At 34.0% G+C, this 24,263-nt stretch overlaps 2 protein-coding genes across 3 annotated transcripts in view; both read right to left on the reverse strand.

Annotated features, from left to right (window-relative positions):
- The window catches only part of LOC105178574 (transcription factor PIF4), a 6,978-nt gene extending 530 nt beyond the window's left edge, over window positions 1–6,448 (reverse strand). Inside the window, exons 1-9 of one of the 2 annotated variants that reach the window (XM_011102069.2) lie at window positions 6,311–6,448; window positions 5,978–6,081; window positions 5,227–5,313; window positions 4,323–5,103; window positions 4,139–4,237; window positions 3,987–4,052; window positions 3,331–3,396; window positions 2,956–3,243; window positions 1,649–1,776 (exon numbers count right to left, since the gene is read on the reverse strand). In XM_011102069.2, the coding sequence (XP_011100371.1) occupies window positions 1,687–1,776; window positions 2,956–3,243; window positions 3,331–3,396; window positions 3,987–4,052; window positions 4,139–4,237; window positions 4,323–5,103; window positions 5,227–5,303 (1,467 nt within the window). In that variant the 5' untranslated portion in view covers window positions 5,304–5,313; window positions 5,978–6,081; window positions 6,311–6,448 and the 3' untranslated portion in view covers window positions 1,649–1,686. The remainder of the gene's footprint in view (window positions 1–1,648; window positions 1,777–2,955; window positions 3,244–3,330; window positions 3,397–3,986; window positions 4,053–4,138; window positions 4,238–4,322; window positions 5,104–5,226; window positions 5,314–5,977; window positions 6,082–6,310) is intronic. The other variant, XM_011102070.2, reaches the window with a different exon arrangement.
- LOC105178575 (uncharacterized oxidoreductase At1g06690, chloroplastic) lies at window positions 10,516–15,902 on the reverse strand. Its single transcript, XM_011102071.2, has 10 exons — window positions 15,513–15,902; window positions 14,509–14,600; window positions 14,375–14,415; window positions 14,098–14,262; window positions 13,980–14,002; window positions 13,810–13,881; window positions 12,902–13,069; window positions 12,175–12,257; window positions 12,030–12,092; window positions 10,516–10,884 (listed from the first exon to the last, which is right to left on the reverse strand). Exons 1-10 carry the CDS (start codon window positions 15,727–15,729, stop codon window positions 10,699–10,701), a joined length of 1,110 nt encoding a protein of 369 aa, XP_011100373.1. The 5' UTR covers window positions 15,730–15,902; the 3' UTR covers window positions 10,516–10,698.

Below are 24,263 nucleotides of genomic sequence, written 5' to 3' on the forward strand. Positions count from 1 at the left end.
GGTGGAAAAAAATAAAAAAGAGACATAAAATATCAAAGGATGGTGTAATTTGATATAGGATAATTATATAGCTTCTCCCCCAACGTCTGGGCATATAAGAAGAATATCTATTCGAATCGAAGTACTAGATTGACACCTCTTGCAATCATGTTTTGTGGCTATAGATTCACACACACTATGACAAAAAATAATAGATTAATTATACTTAGATTCCTTCTGAAAATACAAAATTACACTTTCCTAAAGAAAATCCAAAGTTACACTTGCGCACCCATCGAAAATTCATTATTTACATCTGACCCCTTTTCATTAGGGTTTGGATTAAAACTGTTGATGTAGCATAACAATTATAGAAATTTCCAATTCACCCCTCAGTTGACATTCCCATATAATAATTAGGGTAAATTACGACAACCTCTCCTGAGGTTTGATATAATTACGAAAACCGCCTTGTTGTTTCAAAAATTACAAATAACCCCCCAATATTTGATTAAATTATGTAATCCTTGGATGAAGGTATCAAATTGTCAACTTTGCTCTTACTGTATTTTTTTTAACAATTAAAACTTATAAAAAATTGAATGGGATGGACGGAAAAAAGATTTTAAAAATTATAAAAAAATTCCACTAAGTCCATAAAAAAATAAAAAATAAATAAAATTATACTTTTTAATCTACAAGGCATTTTGGTCAGTTCACCACAAAAAAATAGATAGAGTCCCTAACGGATTGGGGTAAGACGAGTGCTGAAATAAGGGGATATTGGTATTCAAATAACTAGAGGTTAATCGTAATTATGTCAAATCTCAGGGAAGGTCGTTGTAATATATCCATAATTTTATAAAAAAAAAATGTAATAAACTTAACCTCACTCTATATATATATATATATATATATATATATATATGAATTTTAACTCTTTATAAATACAAAAATATATGAGCATGTTAAATGACGGGCAAAATTGAAAATTTATGTAATTATATTTGCTAACTTCAATATTTTTCTGGACGGAAGGGGTCAGGTCTATACTGAGAATTTTCGGGGGGAATTTAAGTGAATTTCAAAACTTCTTTGGAGGAAAGTAATTTCGCATTTTTAGAGAGGGTCTAAGTGTGATTAACCCTATTATTAATTATAAAATATTAAATGCAATTTTTAAGTTTTTGTCGTTCAAGATATATCTCTAATTTTATCACACTATAAATACTAGTGATGAGAACGGTGCATTCCGATTGTCATGATAGATAATTAGCAATTTATATATCTAGAGTTACAATATACATAAAATGTAGATACACATTCGTTGTCACTACACATGTGTCATTAATTATTTATAGTGACAACTATATGCATAACTTTTTTGTCTCTAATTAAAATTACGAAAATCACTACAGTTGACAAGATAAAATTTCTAGTCAACTTAATACATAAAATTAGTGACAATGTCATCGCCGTCACTTGATTCTTTCGTCGAGAATATGTACCATAAAACATGACTGTTATGGGGCAGTATAATTTTTCAAACCGAGATTTATTTAGTCATAGTTTCATGTAATATATATCTCTAAACCTCAAGGAATGTTACTGTAATTATAACCTAAATTTAAAGTGTGGGAATGAGTAGGAACGAGGTCTAAGGCAGTACCTTGCTGCTGATTTGCCGCATTATCAGCCAAATGCATTTCATGCAGTAGATCCATTGCCGTTGCCCGGTGGTGCTAATGCCTGAATCTGTTGTGCGGAATGGGAACCGTAGTTGAACATGTTCATTGCCTGCAAAGCAGCAGAGTTAGAAATTGCAACATAGTAAAAAGGGAGTTATAAAGAAGAGAGATTCCAGAAAATAACCACACAGATTTTTTTCCGTCTATTCTTGAATTTAAATTGTTTCTATGTCTGTGATAGCTCAAGTTCATATTACTAGGATAGGATAATAGTACAGTATAATAAGCGATCAACCATATATCAATGTAAAATTAGGACCCGTACAAAATATGCCAAAATCCCCAAAAGAAACCGAAAACACAAAAAGAAGATTATCAATGAATGCTAAGAAAAACTTAGTTGAGGAGTTACTCAAATAGGATCAGACTCCATGCTCAACAAGTAGCGGTACATTTTGAAATTTTCATAAAGCAAATAGTTTTTGCAAGAGCCAGCAATTGAAAAGCAGGTAGAGCACAAGCAAACACATCTAATTCGTGGTTTGGCTATAAATACGCATCCAGCACCTGAAATGTCTCTTAGAATAGTGCACATAACGGTTTACTAGCTCCCATTTACGGAAAGACTTTTCTTCTTCTATTTTCAGGGCTCAATAGTGCAGAAACAGATCATTCATTTCCAGGATCTTACTGTAAGATCCCATGTTTCACAGAGTAAGTTTCACAAAGACCACAACAATTAGAAACTTTGATGAAGAGTAATATTTCCATGGTTTAGGTTATTTTTCTAAGACAACATGAATTATGTTTTCTTTTCTCTTTCTTTCCCAGTACGACAACATAGTTATAACTGAATATACTTTGTTTCCTTGAAGTATGCATTTTGTTACTGTTTGTTCATACAGTGTGTTGCAGTATGTGTTTGTAACTACAGGGACACAAAGTGTATTTAACCATAAAAAGTAAGTCAGCTATGAACCGGCAGTAAGTGAGAAATGCCTAGATTATTACATTAATGCAAACACTAATGATAGAACTCACATCTATATCATAAGTTGATCTCCATATTTTAACCGTAAAAAGTAAGTCAGCTATGAACCGGCAGTAAGTGAGAAATGCCTAGATTATTACATTAATGCAAACACTAATGATAGAACTCACATCTATATCATAAGTTGATCTCCATATTTTCCCGTTTGAATCAAGCCTCATTAGCACAAAGATCTTGATTATAGTCATTGGACTCTCATACTTATGATGTGATAAATGGCAAGCAAGAGGAACATACCTGTGATGTATTTGACATCGAGTGGAAGCCCATGTAATTAGCATATTGCTCTGGGAAAACTGCATTTTGCATTTGATTCTGATAATTAACTGGACTGTGGCTGATCGATGCTTGGTTCGCAGTGGGAGCTATACTCATGGCTTGATCGACGAGCGGCAACCTCGATACACGCATGAAGTTTTGGATTGCCGGAAGCATTGGCGGTCCCATCCTCATTCCATAGCGGGACATATAGTGCTGCATGCCTGGAAGCATCATTGTCGCCATCCCACTTCCCATCCACATCCACTGATATAGCATATACAAGATCCAAAAATTTTAAGTACCTAGCTCTTTATGTATTCTATCCTGTATCAGTTTCTACATTTCTATTACCTGAAGTTGCATTTGCAAGGACTTCATGTATTCGATTGCCTCGTCCAACATGGATGCCTTATCTGACTGAAGAAGAGAACTTCGAGTTAAAAAAAAAATGAATGTTTAATGACAGTATCAAGCTAATAAGTCTAGATTCTTGAAGCAGTATGACAACCAGGAAGGCATGCTGAGTTCCTCAGACTTCATGCTTATAGATTAAAGGGTAAATTACATCGACACCCCTGATGTCTGGTCAAAATGCACAAATATCCCTAACTTTTGCAAAATCACAACTATACCGGGACGTTATAGCTGTAAACTACATCCCTTATTCAAAGGCAAAGCTTACACAAATAACCCGTGAAAAACATTACACTAAAACCCCCTCAAGGGGTGTAGCTCTAATTTTGCAAAAGACATGGATGCTTGTATAATTTGACCTAAACTTAGGGGGTGTCAATGTAATTCATCCTAGATTAAAAACATAACTAGAGCATGTTGAGTTCCCCATTTCTATATGACGTATTCAATTCTCAAATTGACTTCTTCTTTCCATTTTATTTAAACTTTTGTGAAAAAAAGGAGAAATCATTGGTGCATAAGTCATTAAATATTTCAGAAAGTCGGAAATCAAATCATATGTAGCTAGTAAAATCTTGATCAGTCAGGTTTACCTTGTTGGAGTGAGGGATAAGCTCCTGTAGCGCCCTCATCTTCTCATTGATCCTATCCCTTCGTCTCTGCATGAACCAAGAAAAACAATAAACCATCTCAAATATGAAAGAATTAATACCAAACTACGACTCGAAAAATCATAGTGTCATACCCTCTCGGATAGGTTATGCATTTCAGCTACACGGTTCCTACGAGTAGTTCCAGATTTCTTGGACGACTTATTTCCCGCAGCTGATTCCAATTCAGTAGCCTACACAATAAAATTTTGACTCAAGCCATATCTTTATGTGGGGAAAAATTTGTATCTGAAAACTAATGATGAAAAATGAACATACATCAGACTGACATTCGGATTCTTCAACATCCCTACTTTTCCGTTTGTTCCTATTGGTGTCATTAGATTGACTGCTGGTTTTCCAAAAACTACTACCTGATCCCCCGGACGAAGATGTAATAGCTTGTCCAAGTGTCTCTCTTTCAGTGCTTTCGCATGGAGGGCTTACTTTCCGACCATAATTCTCATCTGTCCATGCAGAAATGTCTCTGCTACCGATCCCACAGCTAGATGCCCAAGTCATATCCACCTCATTTACAACTTGGTTGCTGGAACAATGGCTAGACCCTATTGTCATAACCGAACATGCCTGATTTTTGACAGGCAGCTGAAGATCACCCTGTTTCCGGATACCTCCTAAGTTCTTTCGCTGATGGGCTACATCACAGGTCCCAAATCTTGGAGGTGGTCGAGCAAAATCGATCCGTTGTTGGCCAGGGGAAATATTGTTAACATTTGATGCACCAAATTTGGAAACCTTTTCACCATCATATTTTTCGGGGAGCTTGTTGGCCTCAATAGGAATAGACGATGGAATTTCCGGCAAAAAGTTAGCACAAAACTCTTTCTCAAAGGATTCATCAATTGCGCAATTGATCCATGACACCGTCTCATCATCTTGAATCAAATTATTTGGATTCTCACTGGCTCGACTTGTCAACTGGTCAGGCTTATGAACTTGCTTGGACTTAGTGGGATCAAAGCTTTGTTTTCTATTGGTTTGGCTGTGCAAAACTACCTCTCCGTTCTGCCACAAGAGCTCCACCAGCTCGCTGTCTAATCTGTAGTATAAATCAAGGTAAGTTCCCACGAGATCAACCATAGCATTAAAGCCCAAATTTGATCTTCCTTTCTGCAAGTTTATGATAAATATTCTTAAAAGGCTGTTTGTAAAGAAACCTTACCCCAAAGATTTTCTCTGAATAGGCGAAGGGATTTCAACTCCAAGGTCAGTGTTCCAATCAGGAAGGCAATTATCCATAGCTCAAATTCTGCAAAACACAACAGTTAGAATAAGTTCTCAGGGTATATGTCCACTTTTATAGTAGTTTCTCTTTTTCTTTTTTTGTTTCCTCGAATATAGCTAGAATTATCAATGTATTTGATCAGTCTTTACTGAATAATGTACCAAACCGTAAAAAAGAATAAGTTCTCAAGGAAAGGAGTAAAGGGTCATCAATCATTCTTAGGCACTAACATTTTTGTCTAGATAAGTTTTGGCTAGAGCCGAGCAGTCATTCGGCAGTTATTGTTTACTGTTAACCAATCACTCTTCTTAAAGTGTACATAAATCACATGACAAGTGCTTTACGTTGGAGAGCTCAATCCAAATTGAAATTTACCATCATCATCATTTCATTAATAGTAACAGTCAAATCATCCAGAGTAGTTTATTCTTTTTACTAGAAATGGAAAGAGACATAGTGATTACTCTCCCCAAACAACTAACAACTCACAACTACTAGGAAGGACTCAGTCAATTACAATAAAAAAAAGTAATAATAGCCTTTTCCTTTTTCTGGATAGGTAATTAACAACCATAGTTTCCTCAAGAATCATAATTATCTCTCTCTCTCACACACACACACACACACACATCACAGAGAAAACCACAGATACAGACAGAGTCGGGATCATTCTGTCATGAATTCTTACCTGACACAAAAAATAAAAAAATGGAGAAATCAATAACTAGAAAAGGGCATCCAATTCTCTAGTAATGAAAGCTGAGAAATGCTACACACACACTGAGGCACCACCTGCAAAACAGAATCAACAAATTTAAGTCCAAAAACCAAAACAAAAAATCCACCAAACGGAAATCCCAGAAAACCCTTCAAAACACTCGATCATCCCCACCACCCCACCCCAAGAAAAAGGTGTAAAAAGAAAAAAGAAAAACCCATCAACAAGAAACAGAAGAAGCTTTCTCATTGATCACTATGAAGAAGAAATCTTGATTCTTTGCCATGAAAAGCAAGAACCCACCTGGGCAAATGCTACAAAACAGAGAATAATTTCTCTGCCCTCTTTTTCTTTTTTTCCTTCTTTGATGAATAATAGTTTCTGTTCTTCACTACATCAAATTCCCACTCACAATGGACTGACAGACAAATAGGTTCTAGCGGCTACAGTTGATGCTGTCCAGTGCTTGAAGTTACAACGCTGGACAGGGACGTCAGCATTAGCTGAACACGTGTCCGATAAGTAGTGGTGAGCTGGGATAGCTATGGGTCCACGAGTGTTAATCACAGCTGTATGAGATCTACTTCTTCTCTCTGGACGAAGGAGTGATCTGAAAACACACACCCTACTCGCCACGTGGACTGTTGTCTTTTTGGAGTCGTAAAATCTGTTAATGTATTTATTATGCTTTTACTTTTTAAAATATTAACCGTCGTTTCACTATTCATATAATAAATATTTTTTATATATTAAAAATAATAAATAAATATATTAATATAAAAATATAAAAAAATTAATTTATTAATTAATATAAAATTTAAAAAATTGAATAAATTAGTTATTTTATTAGTTGAAAGATATTTTTTACGTCACAAAAAAATGATGGTGTTATTAACACTCGTTCGGCGTGTAGATAGCCTTTTCTTATTATTGTATATTAGTGTAGATTTGAAAATTAAAGATATTAGACAGAAAAAAGAGTATAGTTAGATAATACATTGAAAATTAAAATGATTTTATTTTAATTTTTTTAGCATAATACTGCAATTTCAAGAAATTGAAAACGACTATCAAATTTTTTTTTTCTAAGCAGTAATTTTTATAAATATATTGTCGATTAGACTTAGCTGAGTTGGTGAAGTTAAGACTTCACGATCTCGACCTTAGAGACTATGGATTCACGCCTCATTATATGCGTGGAATGTTAATCTGCTGCATAGTATGTATTGTCTATCATAATGGTAGGTGTTGTTTATATTTCATTTATCTGATATGGTTGATCAGTTGTCTAGTGTAATAGTAGGTATTGTTTAGAATTCATTTATGTGATATTGTTGAACAGGGTATGATTGTTGTAATTATTTTTATCAGATATCGACATTTAACAAAAATGATTGCAATTGAGTTATTTCAATTAATAATAGAGAATTGCTTCAAATAAACAAGAAACTCTCAATTACATTAAAATCTTAATAAATTGCACGATAATAAAAAATAATCCTAATTTTTCTAACATAATACTACAATTTCAAGAAATTAAAAACGACTGTCAATGTTTTTTTTTCTCTAAGCGGTAATTTCACAATTATATTGCCAATGAGACTTATTTCACTTGGCGAAGTTGAGGACCCGTAACCTCAAACCTAGAAATCATGGGTTCGAGCCCCATTATATACATCGAGTGTTAATTTACCGCACAGTAGGTATTCTCTACTGTAATAATAGATGTTGTTTAGATTTTATTTATTTGATATTATTCATCAGTTGTTAACTGTAATAGCAGGTGTTGTTTAAATTTTATTTATCTGGTATTGTCGATCAGGTTATGATTGTCGTAATTATGTTTAGCAGGTATCGATTTTTGATAAAATGAATGTAATCGAGTTATTTCAATTAATAATAGCTAATCGCTTCAAATAAAAAAGAAATTCTCAATTACATCAAAATTTTAATAAATTACACAATACATCGATTCAACCAATAACTAATATAACGAAAAATAATTACATAAATTATAAGTTTAATGTAGGGTAAATTACTACTACCTTCCCTGGAGTTCGGCATAATTACGAATACGCATTTGTTGTTTGAAAAATTACTCAATACCCCGCTGATTTTAACGATTATGGATAAAAAATTATAATTTTATTTATTTTTAATTATTTTTTATATTTTATAGATTAAGTGGGTAATTTTTTTTATAATTTTAAATTTTTTCAATCACTCCGTTCAATATTTTTATACGTTTTAAATTATTTTTTTAAAAAATAAAAAATACAATAAGGGTAAAGTTGACAATTTCATACATCTATCCAAGAATTACATAATTTTATCGAATATTTGAAGGGTATTTTTAATTTTTTAAATAACAAGAAAATATTTATAATTATGACAAATTTCATAAAAAATTGTTATCGTAATTTTTTTTTGATAAATTCACATAAAATAAATAAATTCACATGTCCAATCAGACTCGAAGCGATGATCCCAAGAGTCACAGCCGTCAATATGGACCGTGGCAGAATCTTTTCTATCCGCTTGATCATGATCAGGCTGTACCACTTGTTTTTCCTCCTTTCAGATTCTGAAAATCACAACTCCTCCACACCACTATTTTATTGGATATATATACACACACATATACATAATATTCTTGATATTGACTTATTCTTTTTATTTTTTTCATTTTTGTCTCCTTAGATTTACTTATTTTCTTTAGGAAATAACTCTCTAAAAAAATAAAGATATTACCAGAATAAATGAGCCCATAATTATGAAAAAAAAAAAAATCAACAACAATTTTCTTAGTTGGATATTAAAAATATTGGACGTTCAATTCTTACGAATGATATGCTGTTATTTTATGTCGGGACCACACTTGAATACTAGGAATGATTAAAAGCCCGCTCCCCAATAATTTTATCATTGTTAAAAACGTTTAGCTCCGAACTTAATTCTGGCCCACTTAAATACGTATTCACTACAATCATTTGATCAAAATTGCATCAAAAAACTCGTCTATGCTCCGAACTTAATTCTGGCCCACTTAAATACGTATTCACTGCAATCATTTGATCAAAATTGCATCAAGAAACTCGTCTATTCTTATAAATTTACACTTTCGATACACCACGTACAATTATTTTACGTCTAGAATTAGAGGGTGTTTGACCACGTACAACGGCTTATAAGCTTAAAAAAAGTATTCGGCAATTTTTTTTAAAGAGATTATAAAATTTCAAAACATTTTATTTTGAAATCTTATAAGCTCTTTTAAGAAAAGTTAACTTTCGTAAGTTTTTTTTATAACATCTTATAAGCTCTATAAAATTAATATGCCATACGATAAAAATATCCCCATTCATACACTTATACTACACACACCCTCTTTCTCTCACATACACACACACACATACAAACACGCACACTCTCTCTCTAGGATTTAAAGAATTTTTTTTGCTATTTAATTTTTTTAATATTTGTAAAAGAGAAAAATACTTTATTATTTAATAATAAATTATTATAGTTAAATAAAAATAAGATTGGTATCGATATTATATTTACTGAAAAATATAAGTTCAAGACATTATAAACTATAATAACATAAAAAAATCTATTATATATCTATATTAATACTCGACTAGCATGAACGCATATATACATATATTATTTTTATTCAAAAGTTGTAATAACTCGTCTTTTTTTTAATTATTATAAAAAAATTATCTATTAAATTTTTATTTAGAATAAAATTCATGTGTACTATTTATAAAAGTTTTAAATATTTTTAAAATAAAATATTTTAAAAAATTTAGCCAAACGCCCTCTAATTCTAGACTTAGGAGACCTTCGAGATTTAGCCTAATTTCGGACTCACATCATTATTAATATTATTGCATGCACTGGAATATGGTAAAAATAATTTAAATAGCAAATTAAAATTAAAATTAAAATTGTAAGCGTCTGGGACCATTCTAAATATTCTTTTCCTATCCAGTAAATACCACTTTTTTCCCTTTATTCTCCTTTTTTCCAGTTCTGGAAATCATAAATCTAGCAAATAAAATTTTCTTCTATTTAATTTTAAAAGGCAATAATAAATATTTTAGGATAAATTACCATTAGCTCCTATATAGTTTGGCATAATTATGAATACCCTTTATTATTTGAAGTTTATCAATGCCCCATAATTTTAACGATCGTCCAAGAACTAGCCCAAACTGTTGGTCTCTCTTAGATTTCTATATAATTTCGTGATAAACTGACCAAAACGTCCTTATAGACTTTGAATTATAATTTTACTTATTTTTCAAAATTTTCAAAAGTTTTTTAATGAATTAATTGGAAAGTCACTTTACAATTTTTTAAAATTTTTCATCCACCTCGTTCAATTTTTTATCCAAAATAAAAAATAAAAATACGACTTCGGTGAAGTTAATATTCCCAGAACTGGATCCAAAGATTACATAATTTCATCAAACATCAAGTGAGTATGGGTACCTAAACAATGAGAGAATATTCGTAATTATATCAAATTTTAGGAAAACTCGTCGTAATTTACCCAACAGGTCGTGCTCCCAGTGCTGAAAAAATTATAGTACAAGTAAATAAATTTTGAGAAAAATTTATACACTGTACAGAGTGATCAAAAGTAATAAGAATGCTCAATAGCATGCAGAGGCTTAGGGAACTCATAACTTCTCAACTGGGAAACCGACGACGCGTTTTATTTCCGACGCCATTGATCGGAGCTCCTCCACTTCGTCGTTGCTGAGTCTCCATCCCACTGCACCTGCAAACTCTTTAGCCTGTTCTCCATTTCGGGCTCCCGGAATGGGAACGACATTCTCTTGTGCAATTAGCCAGTTGAGCACGACCTATCAAGAGAAGGATAAATGTTACAAAGTATTTGTCTTACCATATAATGTAAGTAGATACTCAATATGATCACAAAAATGGATTTCTTCACTTCACTATGTTGTAAAGATAAACGTTGTAACTAGAAAACTTCAGCGGTTCATGAAAAGGATGATGGGAACAAGCTTCAGGGAAAAGATTTTGGAGATATTTCTTGTAACGATCAATTGAATGTGCATAAATATCAACCAGAGGGGTGGTTTTGGAAACTGATTCAACAAGGATGAGCATAGATATTAATGTAGGATCACCCAACATCATTAGCTCCCAACGGGTGCGTTGGGACCTTGAGAAGGTCGCATGGCTTCGTCCCCACAGAAGCAGAGCCGTTGCATGGCACTTTTTCATGAGAAAACTATGCAGCTCTGGCCAAGCATATAATACTTTGGAAGAGGGCTCCGACTAACAATATGAGAATGCATGCTAGATCAGATATCAAGGGTCGAAACTGTAAGCGAAACCGAAAATATTAGCATTTTCCCCCTTGGTGCATCATTGCGGTATATGTACTCTGTGAACAGTACATGGCCTTTCTTGACGTTTCATTTATTATTTACAACTTCAATACTCTAGGGCTTCTCTTCGAAAGGCGTCCTCATTGATTGCAAATGGGGATCAAAGTCTATATTTTCAACAGATATAAATAAGATTATCCTTCACATCTAGTTATTCATGGGTCCTTTTATCATTGTGCCGTGGTCAGGTTTGTCCAACTATTTTAACCTCACTGCATAGATCATTAGAAATGGTAGACATGAACAGATGGCTTCGGCAAATTTTAGTTCTGCTAGGACTTTTTGTGCATTGAGCAAGGGAACTAGAATAGCATGGATGAGATTTCAGACAATAGCCCTTCAAAAGCATTCTCGTGATAGATATTCTTGTAAGAGTGTGCTAGAATAACATTGCAAGATTCAAATACTATGAAACAAAGGGAAAGTGTAGAACACATGGCAGCAGGTGAAAAAGGTGAACCTGAGTAGGAGTAAAGCATTCTCGTGATAGATATTCTTGTAAGAGTGTGCTAGAATAACATTGCAAGATTGAAATCCTATGAAGCAACGGGGAAGTGTAGAACACATGGCAGCAGTTGAAAAAGGCGAACCTGAGTTGGAGTCTTGCCGTAGCCTTCTCCTATCTCCTTTATTCGACTTATCAGAGGTTGTAGCTGCAGATAACAAAAGTAAACTGAGGGATTTTGGTAGCAAATGTTGATGTAGAATTCATTTCCATGCGCCAATAGCACTTACTTTTGTCATGAACTGAGGGGTGTAGATCTGTCCTCGAGGACCGGAGGGAGTGTTATTTGGGGTATACTTTCCTGTAAGAGCACCTGAGATGCACAACTCTCAGATTAGGCTCTTCACAATCTGAAGCACTAGAAATTTGAAGCTATCAGAAATATAACAATAAAACTGAATCAAAATTCCAGGAAAAAGAAATTTATAGATGTAAAAACTAGGCTGAAAAATTAACCAAGCTATTCCATGCTCAATTTGAGTAATAAAGAAAAGTCAATGAAAGTAATTATATATATATATATATTAACAAATCTCAAACTATTCAAGATCGACTGCATTCAGAGCTCATTTCAGCCAAACTCATACACAACTGTAAGTTCGACAAGAAATTCAAACGAAACTTGAAAGGTACTCTTCTCTTTACTCAGACTGATTCGTTTAACCCCTGTGTACGACCACAAATAGAAGGACAACTTAAGTGCGTCCCAACTGAAATATTTTTGGTGAAAATGTGCTGTGCCAGTAATGCTTTCAGACCAGTTAAATTTTATTTCCTGAATTAAAACAGCATCAGCGTGTAGCTATCCTGATATGAAGAAAAATGTCGAAAATATTCTCAAGAATCATCTATATCATGCATCACATAAATCGTCTTGTGCCATGATTGGTCGCAAATTTAAAGCTAATAAATATTAATTGTTGTAAGCAATACAGAGGAGAATGCCTGTGGTGTCACCTTGAGCAAGTGGTGAATATGCGATTAAGGCAACCCCAAGTTCATCGCATGCCGATTTGACACCGTTTTCCTCTGGGAGTCTGTATATCAGACTGTAGTTTACTTGGTTTGAAGCCAAAGGTATACCTCTCTTTTTGAGTTGATCATATGCAGCACGAAGACGCTTCTCTAGAACCAGAATCAGTTCAAGAAACCAAATGTCACATGTTCTAGAGAAGTATAATGGGAGTTGAATCTTACCAATGATTAAAAGAGTGTTACGATTTGACAAATTGTGAACATGTTCACAGAAAATAAGGAAAGAAAGTAAGTCCAAGACATAAGATTTACATGATTAGGAAAATTCTCCGACGTCCAAGATTCCTCAAAACTGGGTTATACTAGGATAGTTTCGTGTGAATTACAACAAAAGGCTATGGATCAACTATTTATACTAGAGTGCTTGTGAAGAATTGTAGTATTACCCTGGATGTAATCTAGTGTAGGTTACGGACTCCAACATAGAGCATCAACGAGTAGGTGATAATCAACTCGGCGAAGATCGGGAAATATTGTGTAGGCATAGATGAGAAATGTTGCTTTTCGTGAATCAGTGAGTGCCTAAATAAGCCTTTACGGATCCTCTATTTCTTTTCCAAAAGAAACAGAGTGAAGCCATTTTCTGCTTTCTCCAACCCGCAGAACGAAAAACAATGAAAAACAAAGGTCTTTTAGAAAGGTGTAGTGCAGAAGTTGACAGCATGTGAGCAGAAAAATGGTGATCCTTCAATAACCACTTTAAAGTCCCGATGTTTCGTGAGTTCACAATTCATATTAGGGGAATTACCATTTACTATCAAAGATTTGATATAAAAAACAAAAAAGCACAACATTTTTAACTCGACTCTTTAGTTTTTCAAGAATTTTACCACTATAGTTTGACACTCCAACAGCTTTCACGAGACCCTGCTCCACAGCATCTGCTAGACCATCAATGTATCCTGGAAAAACAATCCCCAATTTCCTGAGCCGATAAAGACTTTAATAAGGATAGATGATCTCAATCAGTGAATAGGCAATGACAGTACTTATTGACAACCTTCATTTCCCCATATTCCCGGCCTGAAATGTTTGTGAGAAAATGAATTGATCAATATGAATGTAAGCACTACAAGTAGTTCAAGAAAACTGATATCTGGGAGGCTGGTCTTGCATACCAATGGAGCTGATACAGATCGACACAAGACAATTCAAGACGAGACAAAGAATCCTTCAGGGCAGAAATAACACTCTGTCGACCAAGTCTCCATGGCAGAGCTGCATATTTTGTAGCAATAGCAACCTCCACATCTGGATTCTTTTGTTTCCTTTCCTTGATGAATCTTATGACATATGGAAAGTTTATCACAAACAGAAAAAACGAAGAAAACTGGAAGAAAGGAGCAATAATAGTTTCATTCACAAGCACATGTCATGAGTGTGGTCGCAGCTTACCTTCCGAGTAGCGTCTCAGAGCTGATAGCACCCAATGACATCTGCAAGAACAGGAGATGATAAACTTTTCGAATGGGGCATTTTTTCAATTGAACGAATTTAAAGCAACAGGTAAAACCAAAACATTTTCCCACCTGTGAGCCGTAAACCTCGGCAGTGTCAAAGAATGTTATACCACAATCAATGCTGGTATCAAAAGCAGCCTTAGCAGCCTTTAATTTCCTGTCTGTCATATAACATAAGATCGTAAAGAATATCATTACTTCTAAATCAATGACCAAACTCACTATGATGGAGAGGGAACATTCTCTTGCAGAAATCTTCAGTGGAAAAAGAAATATGGATTGCAAAAGCTATGATTTTGCCACGGAAACGAAGAAAGACTAGCACATCTCTGATATGATACAGAATTCTGACAAGCAAACCATATATTGTGAGTATAATTTGTGAAATTGGGATAACACCAGCACAATGCAGGAGCGAACACTAACAAACCATCTTAACCCCTCTACCATCCCCACATTGTACCCCTTATTCCAATAAACCACAAGAAACCTTCCTCTTCAGACTTCAACCAAGTAATGACACCATACACTGATTTACAAAAACAAGAACTCAAGAAATGCTACAAAAAAAGCAAGTTACACAATATGTTTCTCTTCATTACCAGCACCAGCAAATAACACCAACTATCGTTGCAGATTATGATGGAAATCAAATTAACAGACACGGATAACTAGGGAAATTAACTCCCCAAGGAAAACGGTATATCAAGAGTGGAAACTTCAATTAAATTCAGCATAGTTCCAGTTTACCCATAAACCATCATCGTATAGTACGTGATGTACCTCCCACCACTTTATCTACTCATTATAAAAGGCCTCCTCGTATGAATCCAAACGATGGTGGAGTGTCTAGATTTCAGCATGTAAGGGCTCTTACATTCTATAAAAGAGTTGTTAACTTTGTCTACTAATTGTGCTTAAACCGAATTATTCCAGAGTAACTCATCCTCATCACATCAGTTTACACTCTACTCCAGATGAAAACCAAGAAACACACACCCCCCCTCCCCCCACAGAGACCCACAATTCAAGAATCCATAAATTACAGGAAAAATTAAAGTATAGAGATTCACCATCCCAATCAAAGTTGTTCCAATAGCTGGTGTCACCCCATGACCAAGCCCCAATCCCAAGCCCGGTCACCTTCAATTCTGAACCCCCAAGCTTCACCTTTTCCTCCTCAGCTGTCTTCACAACGACACTTCCCTGGTCAGAAGCCACAGCTCTAACTGCAGGAACCTTACTCCGACTAAAAGCAGAGAAGCAGGCACTGCTGAAATGCAAAGCCATTGATGATATTCTCCGAAACCCAGTATTTGTTTTTGAAAGTTTATGAAGTTTCAGAGGAATTTAAGTAATGGGTTTGTGATTTCCTGGGCAGAAAGTGCTGAGCTATGGTCCATGGAAGTGATCCCATTAAGGTATGGCTCTTGTTTTGAACACGTATTATGAGTTCTATGATGTCCGGCCGGGCAGAATCACAATTTATAGGTGTGGTGGACAGTTTGATAAATCGACTTAGTAGTGCTGACAAGAAATTTTAATACGGGTAAAATGCAGACACCCCAATACGTAATTTGCAATTTGTCCTCTGATTTTGGAAATTTTGATATTTGGTTGGATAGAGATACTATATTTAATTAATTTTATCAAATTAGATATCAAAATTCATGTCTCTCTTTTTTTCCCAGTTGATATTTTTTAAGTTCTTTTTTTCTCATATTTTTTTTTGATAAAACTGCTCTTTTGGGTCTATACGATAGAGGATATTGTGTTTTTGATCCTACAAATTTAGCACATTGTATCCTATAAGATAAAAAATTATAGGATTTTTTTGTCACATAGGATGAAAATTGTGGTACAGGTTCTATAGCATTTTTTTTTTATCCCAAATGCTACAAACTTTTAAGAAAATTGTATTTTTGGTTCCACATGATAGAGCGTCTTGTACTTTTTGTTCCATATTTTCCAGGCATAGCACATTTGGTTCCTAGGATGAAATGTTGAAGCATTTTTTGTCCCATTGGATGCAATATTGTGGCGCATTTGGTTTTATAGGATAAAAAGTTAAATGTTACAATTTTTTAGCTTATGGAGCTAAATGTGCTAAACCAGTAAACTATTGGACAAAAAGTGAAACACTCTCTCTATCCTGCAAGACAAAAAGTACAATAAATGAGGGGACAAAAAATAGAACACTTTATATCGATTTTCCCCTCTTTTTCTTTCTTTCTTTCTTTTTTTTTTTCGCCTTTTCTTCCGAAATCTTAATGATAAAGAGTTAAATCCACACTCACAATTTGAGCCATTGTTTCCTTTAGATGAGGTACTTTTCACAATTTTAAATATGAATTTACACACTAGAATTGATTTAACTTATATATACCTTGTGCAGATTTCACAGTCATAAACTAAGCCATTATTTTCCCCTCCATGAGGTATGTATTCATGTAAATAATACTTTTATTTTGCACTAAATGTGATTGAAATTCATTTTCTACAGATACCACAAGTCTCCCGTTCATGACATCAACTCAAGCTTAATAATCAAGGACAGATGATCGAGGTAGATTTATTATAGTTATCATATCTTGAAAAACAACTGAAATACTAATGACTTGTCTTATTGCAGATGCTTGCAAATTTTTAAAGGTTAATAAGGCCATCCTTTACTCAACCTACGACATTGGTGCAGAGGCCCCCACAATATGCATCAAGGCCAACCTTTGTGCCACCAAGGTCCGTAGAATTCAGTTCACCATTTCAGGTAAGTGAACGTATATTACTTTTCCTTTGGTTTCATTCATAAAATTCCACATGAAAATAATCAAAAGATTTTGGATTTAGATGCCCCCACAACCTGGAAAAAGACCTTGAACTACTTAGCTACCATCCAACAACAATGTACAAGCATTTAATTTTAGCTTATTAAGTATTTTTTTCTACAGTATAATTACTGCAAGATTCCTGGTTGGAGGCCCATTCACATATGCAAAGTACTCAACAGCCTTTACAAAAGCCAATCCTACATGCTCCAAGAAGGAGAAAACAACCAGTTCCAGTATCTAAATCAACAAAACTGCAGAAGAGGGTTGTAGGTTGAAGTACAAGTAACAATTTTTGGATAGAGTGTTGTTCATCCACCAGGCCAACTTTGATTAACCAGTTGAAAAGCCTATCTGCCTCATACAGGCTAAGCACTAGGTCAAGTTCATTTAAGGGACAAGATGCATCTAGAAAGAAAGATTGAAACAATTCAGAGTTGTATCCCTTTCTTGTGGACACTTTTTGTATGCACATTATTTAAGTGTTTTTGGTATGCAGATTGAATGATGTAAGTGTTTTGGTATGCATAGTAAAGGAATTATTCTGCCTCTTTTATCTAAGGAATTATCAACAAGCTACACTTGTCATATTTGACATTTTGGATGAATTAAACGATTCATTTATGTTGTTTTCTACTTCTCTATTTTTGGAATATGTTATAAGGAATCAACTACAAAAGAGAACATCCAAATTGCATCATTAAATTGCAACGTATTAGTACATACAATAGATAATTACTTCAATAATATTGAAACAAGCAAACCAACAAGAACTAAAAAAAGCACATTCATCCTTCTTTCATTGTTTCAAGTCTCTTGATATTAGATGTGAAATCCTTGTATATAGATACTACTTCAGCAAAATTGTCCTCCATTTTCACCTGTCTGGATTGAACTCTTCTTTTGAATTTAACGGACATATTTGACATTTTGGATGAATTAAACGATTCATTTATGTTGTTTTCTACTTCTCTGTTTTTGGAATATGTTATAAGGAATTAACTACAAAAGAGAACATCCAAATTGCATTCATTAAATTGCAACGTATTAGTACATACAATAGATAATTACTTCAATAATATTGAAACAAGCAAACCAACAAGAACTACAAAAAGCACATTCATCCTTCTTTCATTGTTTCAAGTCTCTTGATATTAGATGTCAAATCCTTGTATATAGATACTACTTCGGCAAAATTGTCCTCCATTTTCACCTGTCTGGATTGAACTCTTCTTTTGAATTTAACGGACTGTGTTGATGTTGACTGTGAAATTTTTTAAGAAATACTAATAGGGTCCAAGCAACAAAAAAATTACATTCATTTTTTCTACAATTACAAAATAATTTTCCCTTATTTTCTTTTATTGGACCTACAACTCTAATTGAGGCATTTTTCTGACGGTAACACTTTGAGTTTCAATATCGTAAATCAACATTTTCATCTTTAGAGGCGGAGTTTTGAGAAGCAAAAGACATCCTACAAAAACAACAACAAATAAATATCATAAACGACTACTGAATAAAATAAAAAATGCTAAATAATTAATTTGAAGTTTTTTTACCATGAAGAAAAAATTAATCTTACAAAAGACCCAACCCTATTTTGGTGTAATGTGTTTGTGGAAGTATGTTAAGTGATATATGTAATGGGGGAGAATGGCATTTTAGATCAACAAATGATGGTCAAAGCTGAAAGTGGGTAAAAGAACACCCATCTTCTCATTTCAAGAGCATGTGTAACACCTTCTGTCAATTTTGGATGGAGGGTATCTTTTTTGCAGGCTTTTAAAATTTGTGTGGTCTTTTGTGGCTACTGATTTAATATAGGCAGGTTTTGTGCAATTTTAGCATAAAGGGGGTATTATGCAATTTTTCCTTTTAAAAAAAAACTTAAAGCCTCATCCAAAAGTATGTGTGAACCTAATAAACAAAGTGCCAAAAAACCAAAAATTGCAGGAGGCAATTTTAGTTGAGCTAATCTTCTTTTTCTTTTTCTTTTTCTTTTTCCTCTTCCGCTTCTCTTCATGCGAGAACAAAGGAGGAAGTTTGGGGCTTAGGGTTCAAACCATTAAAGGGCAATTTGTTGAAATTTAGTTGGAGGAAGAAGAAGATTGGTTAGGGTTCATACTTTTATTTGGGGCAATTTGAAGACTTGAACTTTGTACAAAGAATATGAGGCTTCATACTAACGGACTTGATGGAGAAAACATTAAGGGAGAAGATAGTGGAGCAAGGATTGCGGATCATGAATTAGTTGAATCAAATTAGGAAGTGGGAGAAGACAACATAGTTGATATTGAATATGTTGGAAACGGCTTCAGCTTTGGTCTATGAGGGCAGTTGAAGAATATAATGATGTCAATATGTTAGATAGAATGAACATTAGTGATGGTGCAAGTTAGAAGATTAACAGTCTGATGAATTGAATAGTATACTTGGTGAATATGAAGTTGAGACTGAGCATGTGAGAGTTTTACAAAATTAGGCCGGAAGTGATTTGCCTAATCCACAGTTAAAGAATGGGATGATTTTCACTGATATTGCTTGGTCCAAATAGGTTGTTAAGGCTCATCCCATTGACATGGCAAAGAGATATTAAGTTTGTTAAAGAAGACAAGATCAAGGTTAGGGCAAAATGTGAGTGAGTAAATTGTTCTTAGGTGGTGCTTGCTTGTAAAATAAGAAACTCAAACACTTTTCAAATCAATAGATGCTATCCATAGTTATGAAAGAACATTGAGTAGACATAGATTTGTCACATAAAAAATGTTGAGTGAGAATATATGAATTGTTGGAGGTTGAATAGTGGGTGGAAGTGTTCACAATAACCTTAATGTGGAAGCCAACAAATCTCAGTATTAAAGTACCACGAACAAAGTGAATGACATGCTTTAAGTACAAAGATCACTACACAAGGTTGTACGATTATTGTGAAGAATTAAGAATAAGCAACCTAGGATCAACTGTTGTTTTGGAGACAGTGGTGTAGAAAGATATCTGAGGTTATATATTTGTATAGATGCATACAAAAAGGGATATCTTGAAGGATGCAGATCTTTGATTGAACTTAATGGGTGTGTCATTTAAAAAGACCACATAAAGGAACTCTACTGTTTGCTATTGGAATAGATCCCAACAATTGCATATTTGATATTTATTATAATGTAAGATAAATGATTAGAAAGCCAATTAAAATGGTGGTTTTGTATTCTATTTATACAATTTCTTTCGATTGTAATATTGAATTCGATGAATAAAGTAAAGTTCAGTTGCCCATTCTTTGTCGTATTTACTTATTGCTTTAAATGAATGTCATGGACAAAGCCCACAGACTGTTCATAACCAATAAAGTTGGGTTGTGCATATGATGCGACAATGAAATCAACTTTCGGGTGTTGGTCTCAAATATTCCAATTCGAGAACCTTGGGACTGAGCATCGAGGGTTCTGTGGAAACTTGCACTAAGTAATGTATCCATATGATGGGTGTTAAGTTTCATTGACCAGAGTTGTGGACGTCTATACATTATTACTGGGATGGTTGGCAAAGGTTGTCAAGCCGACTCACCTGACTTGCAAGGTGTTGTCATGTGGAAGCCCATGTGACATGATTGATAAGACTTGAACTCCTCGAGTTCGATAGTATAGGATATAGTTGTAAGACTTGAGGATCTATAATAACCTCGTGCACAGTGCGATTGTATCTAGGTCTTGGCAAAACGTGATTATGTTCTAACATGGCACTAAAAATCCAGTTCCAGTGCAGTCGTAACATGTATGGAGGCTAGTGAGTTCCAAGATACAATCCGTCATCTATCATGAGATGATAGATCTTCTATGTTCTTTGAGGTGTATTAGATTCAAAAATCTTTGAGCACGCCTAACGATCAAATAGAAAAGGGGTTTTCTATATTGATCAAGGGAGAAAAGTAAATTAGATTTGGTACATAGATCTAGTTCAGGATGAAAATTGATTTCTAATTTGATTCCCTAGACTAAGATCCGGAGATAACAATGAAAGGACTATACCTATATAGTACTCAGTAGCCTATGTTAGAATAGGTGACCGGCAAGCCAATTGACTGGCTTGTTGTAAACTATTTTGAACGATCTTTTTCAGTAAAATGTTAATATTAAGAACTGTTCTTTGGTCAACTTCATATTATGCTTTATATAATACTTGTATACATTTGGTTGAAGCCCTTAGATCATAATACTACGAGGTTAGGTCACACATAGGATGGTGATCATGAAATCAACCTCTATGGTTTGATCTAAAATGTTTCAAGTCGATGAATCGCTCGAGACAGGACATTGACCATGATTCCTTGAAGACTTGCACTAAGTGATGTGTTCATATGATGATTGCCGCATTTTAAAGAAAATAACGTATGATATCTGTGTACTTTAGTGGGTGTTTGATATGGAGTTATTAAGTTCACTGAACTAACTTGCAAGAGTCGTGATATGGAAGCCAATGAGGCATGATGGGTATGACTAGAACTCCTTAACTGCAATAGTATAGGAATTAGTCCTTTGACTTGAGGAGCTACAATAGCCTTGTGTACGGGACGGTTGTATCTTGGTTATAGCTGATGTGGCTATGTAAATACGTAATTATCAAAAAGCGCTGTATTAGTGCAGTCAGAATGTGCATCGAGATTGGTGTGTTCCAAGAAAGAATTCATGCCCCATCATAAAATGATGGTGATCTCCTATGTTTTCTATGTTGTGTACTCTCCAAAAGTCCGTGGCCATGACTGTCGATCAAATAGGAAAAGGGATTTTCTATGTTGATTGTGGAGACACACAAATAGAATAGATACATAGATATCGAAGTCTAGGATGGAATCGATTACGAATTCCATGCCCTAGCTTTGATCGGGAGATTGCTTGATGGAGAGACCACATCTGTGTGGCATGCATAGCTTACAGGTTCACGATGATTCACCTATTCTCTAGTGTCTTGGACTATTGTTAGGTGGCTATCCATGGTCACAGGTACCCTCAAATTAAGGAGTTAATTGGGAGCGATTAATTAAATATAATTTAATTAACATGAGGAAATTAGTGTTCGATTAAATTATATATGACACAAGCCCAAGTCTAGCTGAGTAGTGAACATAAAGGGTCAAACAAAAATTCCATGATGTAATTTTTGGGAATAATTAATTTGATTAATTATGGAGAAGAAGAAGCAAAGTTGAACTTATTCTCTAGAGAAGAGGAAATAAAGTTGAATTTATCTTTAGAAGAAGCAAAGTTAGATTTGTCTTCTTGAGAAGAAGAAGCAAAATTGAACTTCTCTTCATAATAGTTTTGACAATATGACAAAATTGAACTTCTATTCATAATATGACAAATAGATTTGTCCCTTTTCAAGAAAGAGAAGCGAAATTGGATTTGTCTTCTTTATAAAGAGAAGCAAAATTGAACTTCATAATCTGACAAAATAGTTTTGTCCCTTTTCAAGAAGGAGAAGCAAAATTGGGTTTGTCTTCCTGAGAAGAAGAAACAAAATTGAACTTCTGTTCATATATGACAAAATAGTTTTGTCCCTTTTTAAGAAGGAGAAGCAAAACTGGATTTGTATTCTTGAGAAGAAGAAGAAGCAAAATTAAATTTCTCTTCATAATATGAAAAAATAGTTTTGTCTATTTTCAAGAAGAAGAAGCAAAATTAGATTTGTCTTGTTGAGAAGAAGAAACAAAATTGAACTTCTCTTAATAATATGACAAAATAGTTTTGTCCATTTTGAAGAAGGATAATTTAACTTCTCTTCCTCTTTTCAAGAAGAGGAAGACAATTTGAACTTTACCTTTCCAAAGAGCTTTATAAATAGAGCCTTGGTTGAAAATAAAATATCCAAGTTAATACTCTCTTGATCTCTTTCTCTCTTTGCTCTCTTGCTTTTGTTCTCTTGAAAGAGAAACAAGTTTTCTCATCTTCTTCTGTTCTACAATCTTCTAACACCTACTAGCATAAGGTTAGAGGAAATTTGTGATAGGTGGTGTGGATCAACTTTAGAGGGAAGACACTTGTATTCCTATCGTGAACAATAGTCGAACACCGTCTATCTTGTCGAGCAACTAGTAGCCGTTTTCAAATGATAACTTGGAACGAGATTCGTTCTTGAGATCGTTCAATCACTTACATCAAACGGAGTGCATCATAGGTTGGTATCCTAAATAATTCAATTGACTCCTTTTTGCATGAGATTCGCGTTGTAGTAGCAACGAGACGGGTGATTTGGTCGCTAATTATAATACTGTATTGTAATTTAAGTTCTAATATCTGCAATGTTTAACATCTCGCGGTCTATAAGAAACTAACAACATATAGGTTCACGCCATATTCACCTATTCTCTATTCCCCTGAATCATTGCTAGACGACCACCCATGATACTAGGTACTCCTGGATTAAGAGTTAATCAGATGTGATTAATTAAATGTGATTTCATTAGTCTAGCGATAATTTATTGCCAAATTAAATTGTCTAATGACACAAATCCGCTCAAGGTGAACCTAAAGTGTCACACACAAATCTCTATCAAACTAGAGAATTAATTATTGAATTAATTATAAAAAGTTGTTAATTAATTTAAAGAGTTTAAGCTAATCAGTGTCCAAATAATATGATTATTTACCTAGAGAGCATGTAATGGAAAATCCAAGAATTTAATTAATGGGATTAATTAAATTTAGGCTAGACTAAATTAAATTGATATCATTAATTTAGTTGGGTTAGACATGATTAATTAATATGATAAATTAAATAGTATTGGATTTTATCTATTTAATGGGATTAAATAAATCAAGTTGGACTTCTAAATCAATTTGATTTAGGCTTTAAGATGATGGATTTAATTTAAGACTTCTCTCTACTCTCACTCTTTCTCTCCTATTCTCTCTATAAACACACATTGATTCCTTGGGCTTTGAACTAGTTTCAAGTGCTTGAGACTTTTGATCAAGAACATCAATTCATAGTGTCTTTGAT

This window comes from Sesamum indicum, linkage group LG16, assembly GCF_000512975.1.
Source record: "Sesamum indicum cultivar Zhongzhi No. 13 linkage group LG16, S_indicum_v1.0, whole genome shotgun sequence".
NCBI classification, from domain to species: Eukaryota; Viridiplantae; Streptophyta; class Magnoliopsida; order Lamiales; family Pedaliaceae; genus Sesamum; species Sesamum indicum.

Excerpts from the sequence above, each read along its gene's own strand:
- LOC105178575 (XM_011102071.2), bottom strand. The coding sequence starts at position 15,729 with ATGGCTTTGCATTTCAGCAGTGCCTGCTTCTCTGCTTTTAGTCGGAGT. Across the intron at positions 14,601-15,512 it reads GAACAACTTTGATTGGGATG|ACAGGAAATTAAAGGCTGCT; the intron begins GTGAATCTCTAT and ends GTTATATGACAG. Across the intron at positions 14,263-14,374 it reads TCTGAGACGCTACTCGGAAG|ATTCATCAAGGAAAGGAAAC; the intron begins GTAAGCTGCGAC and ends ATATGTCATAAG.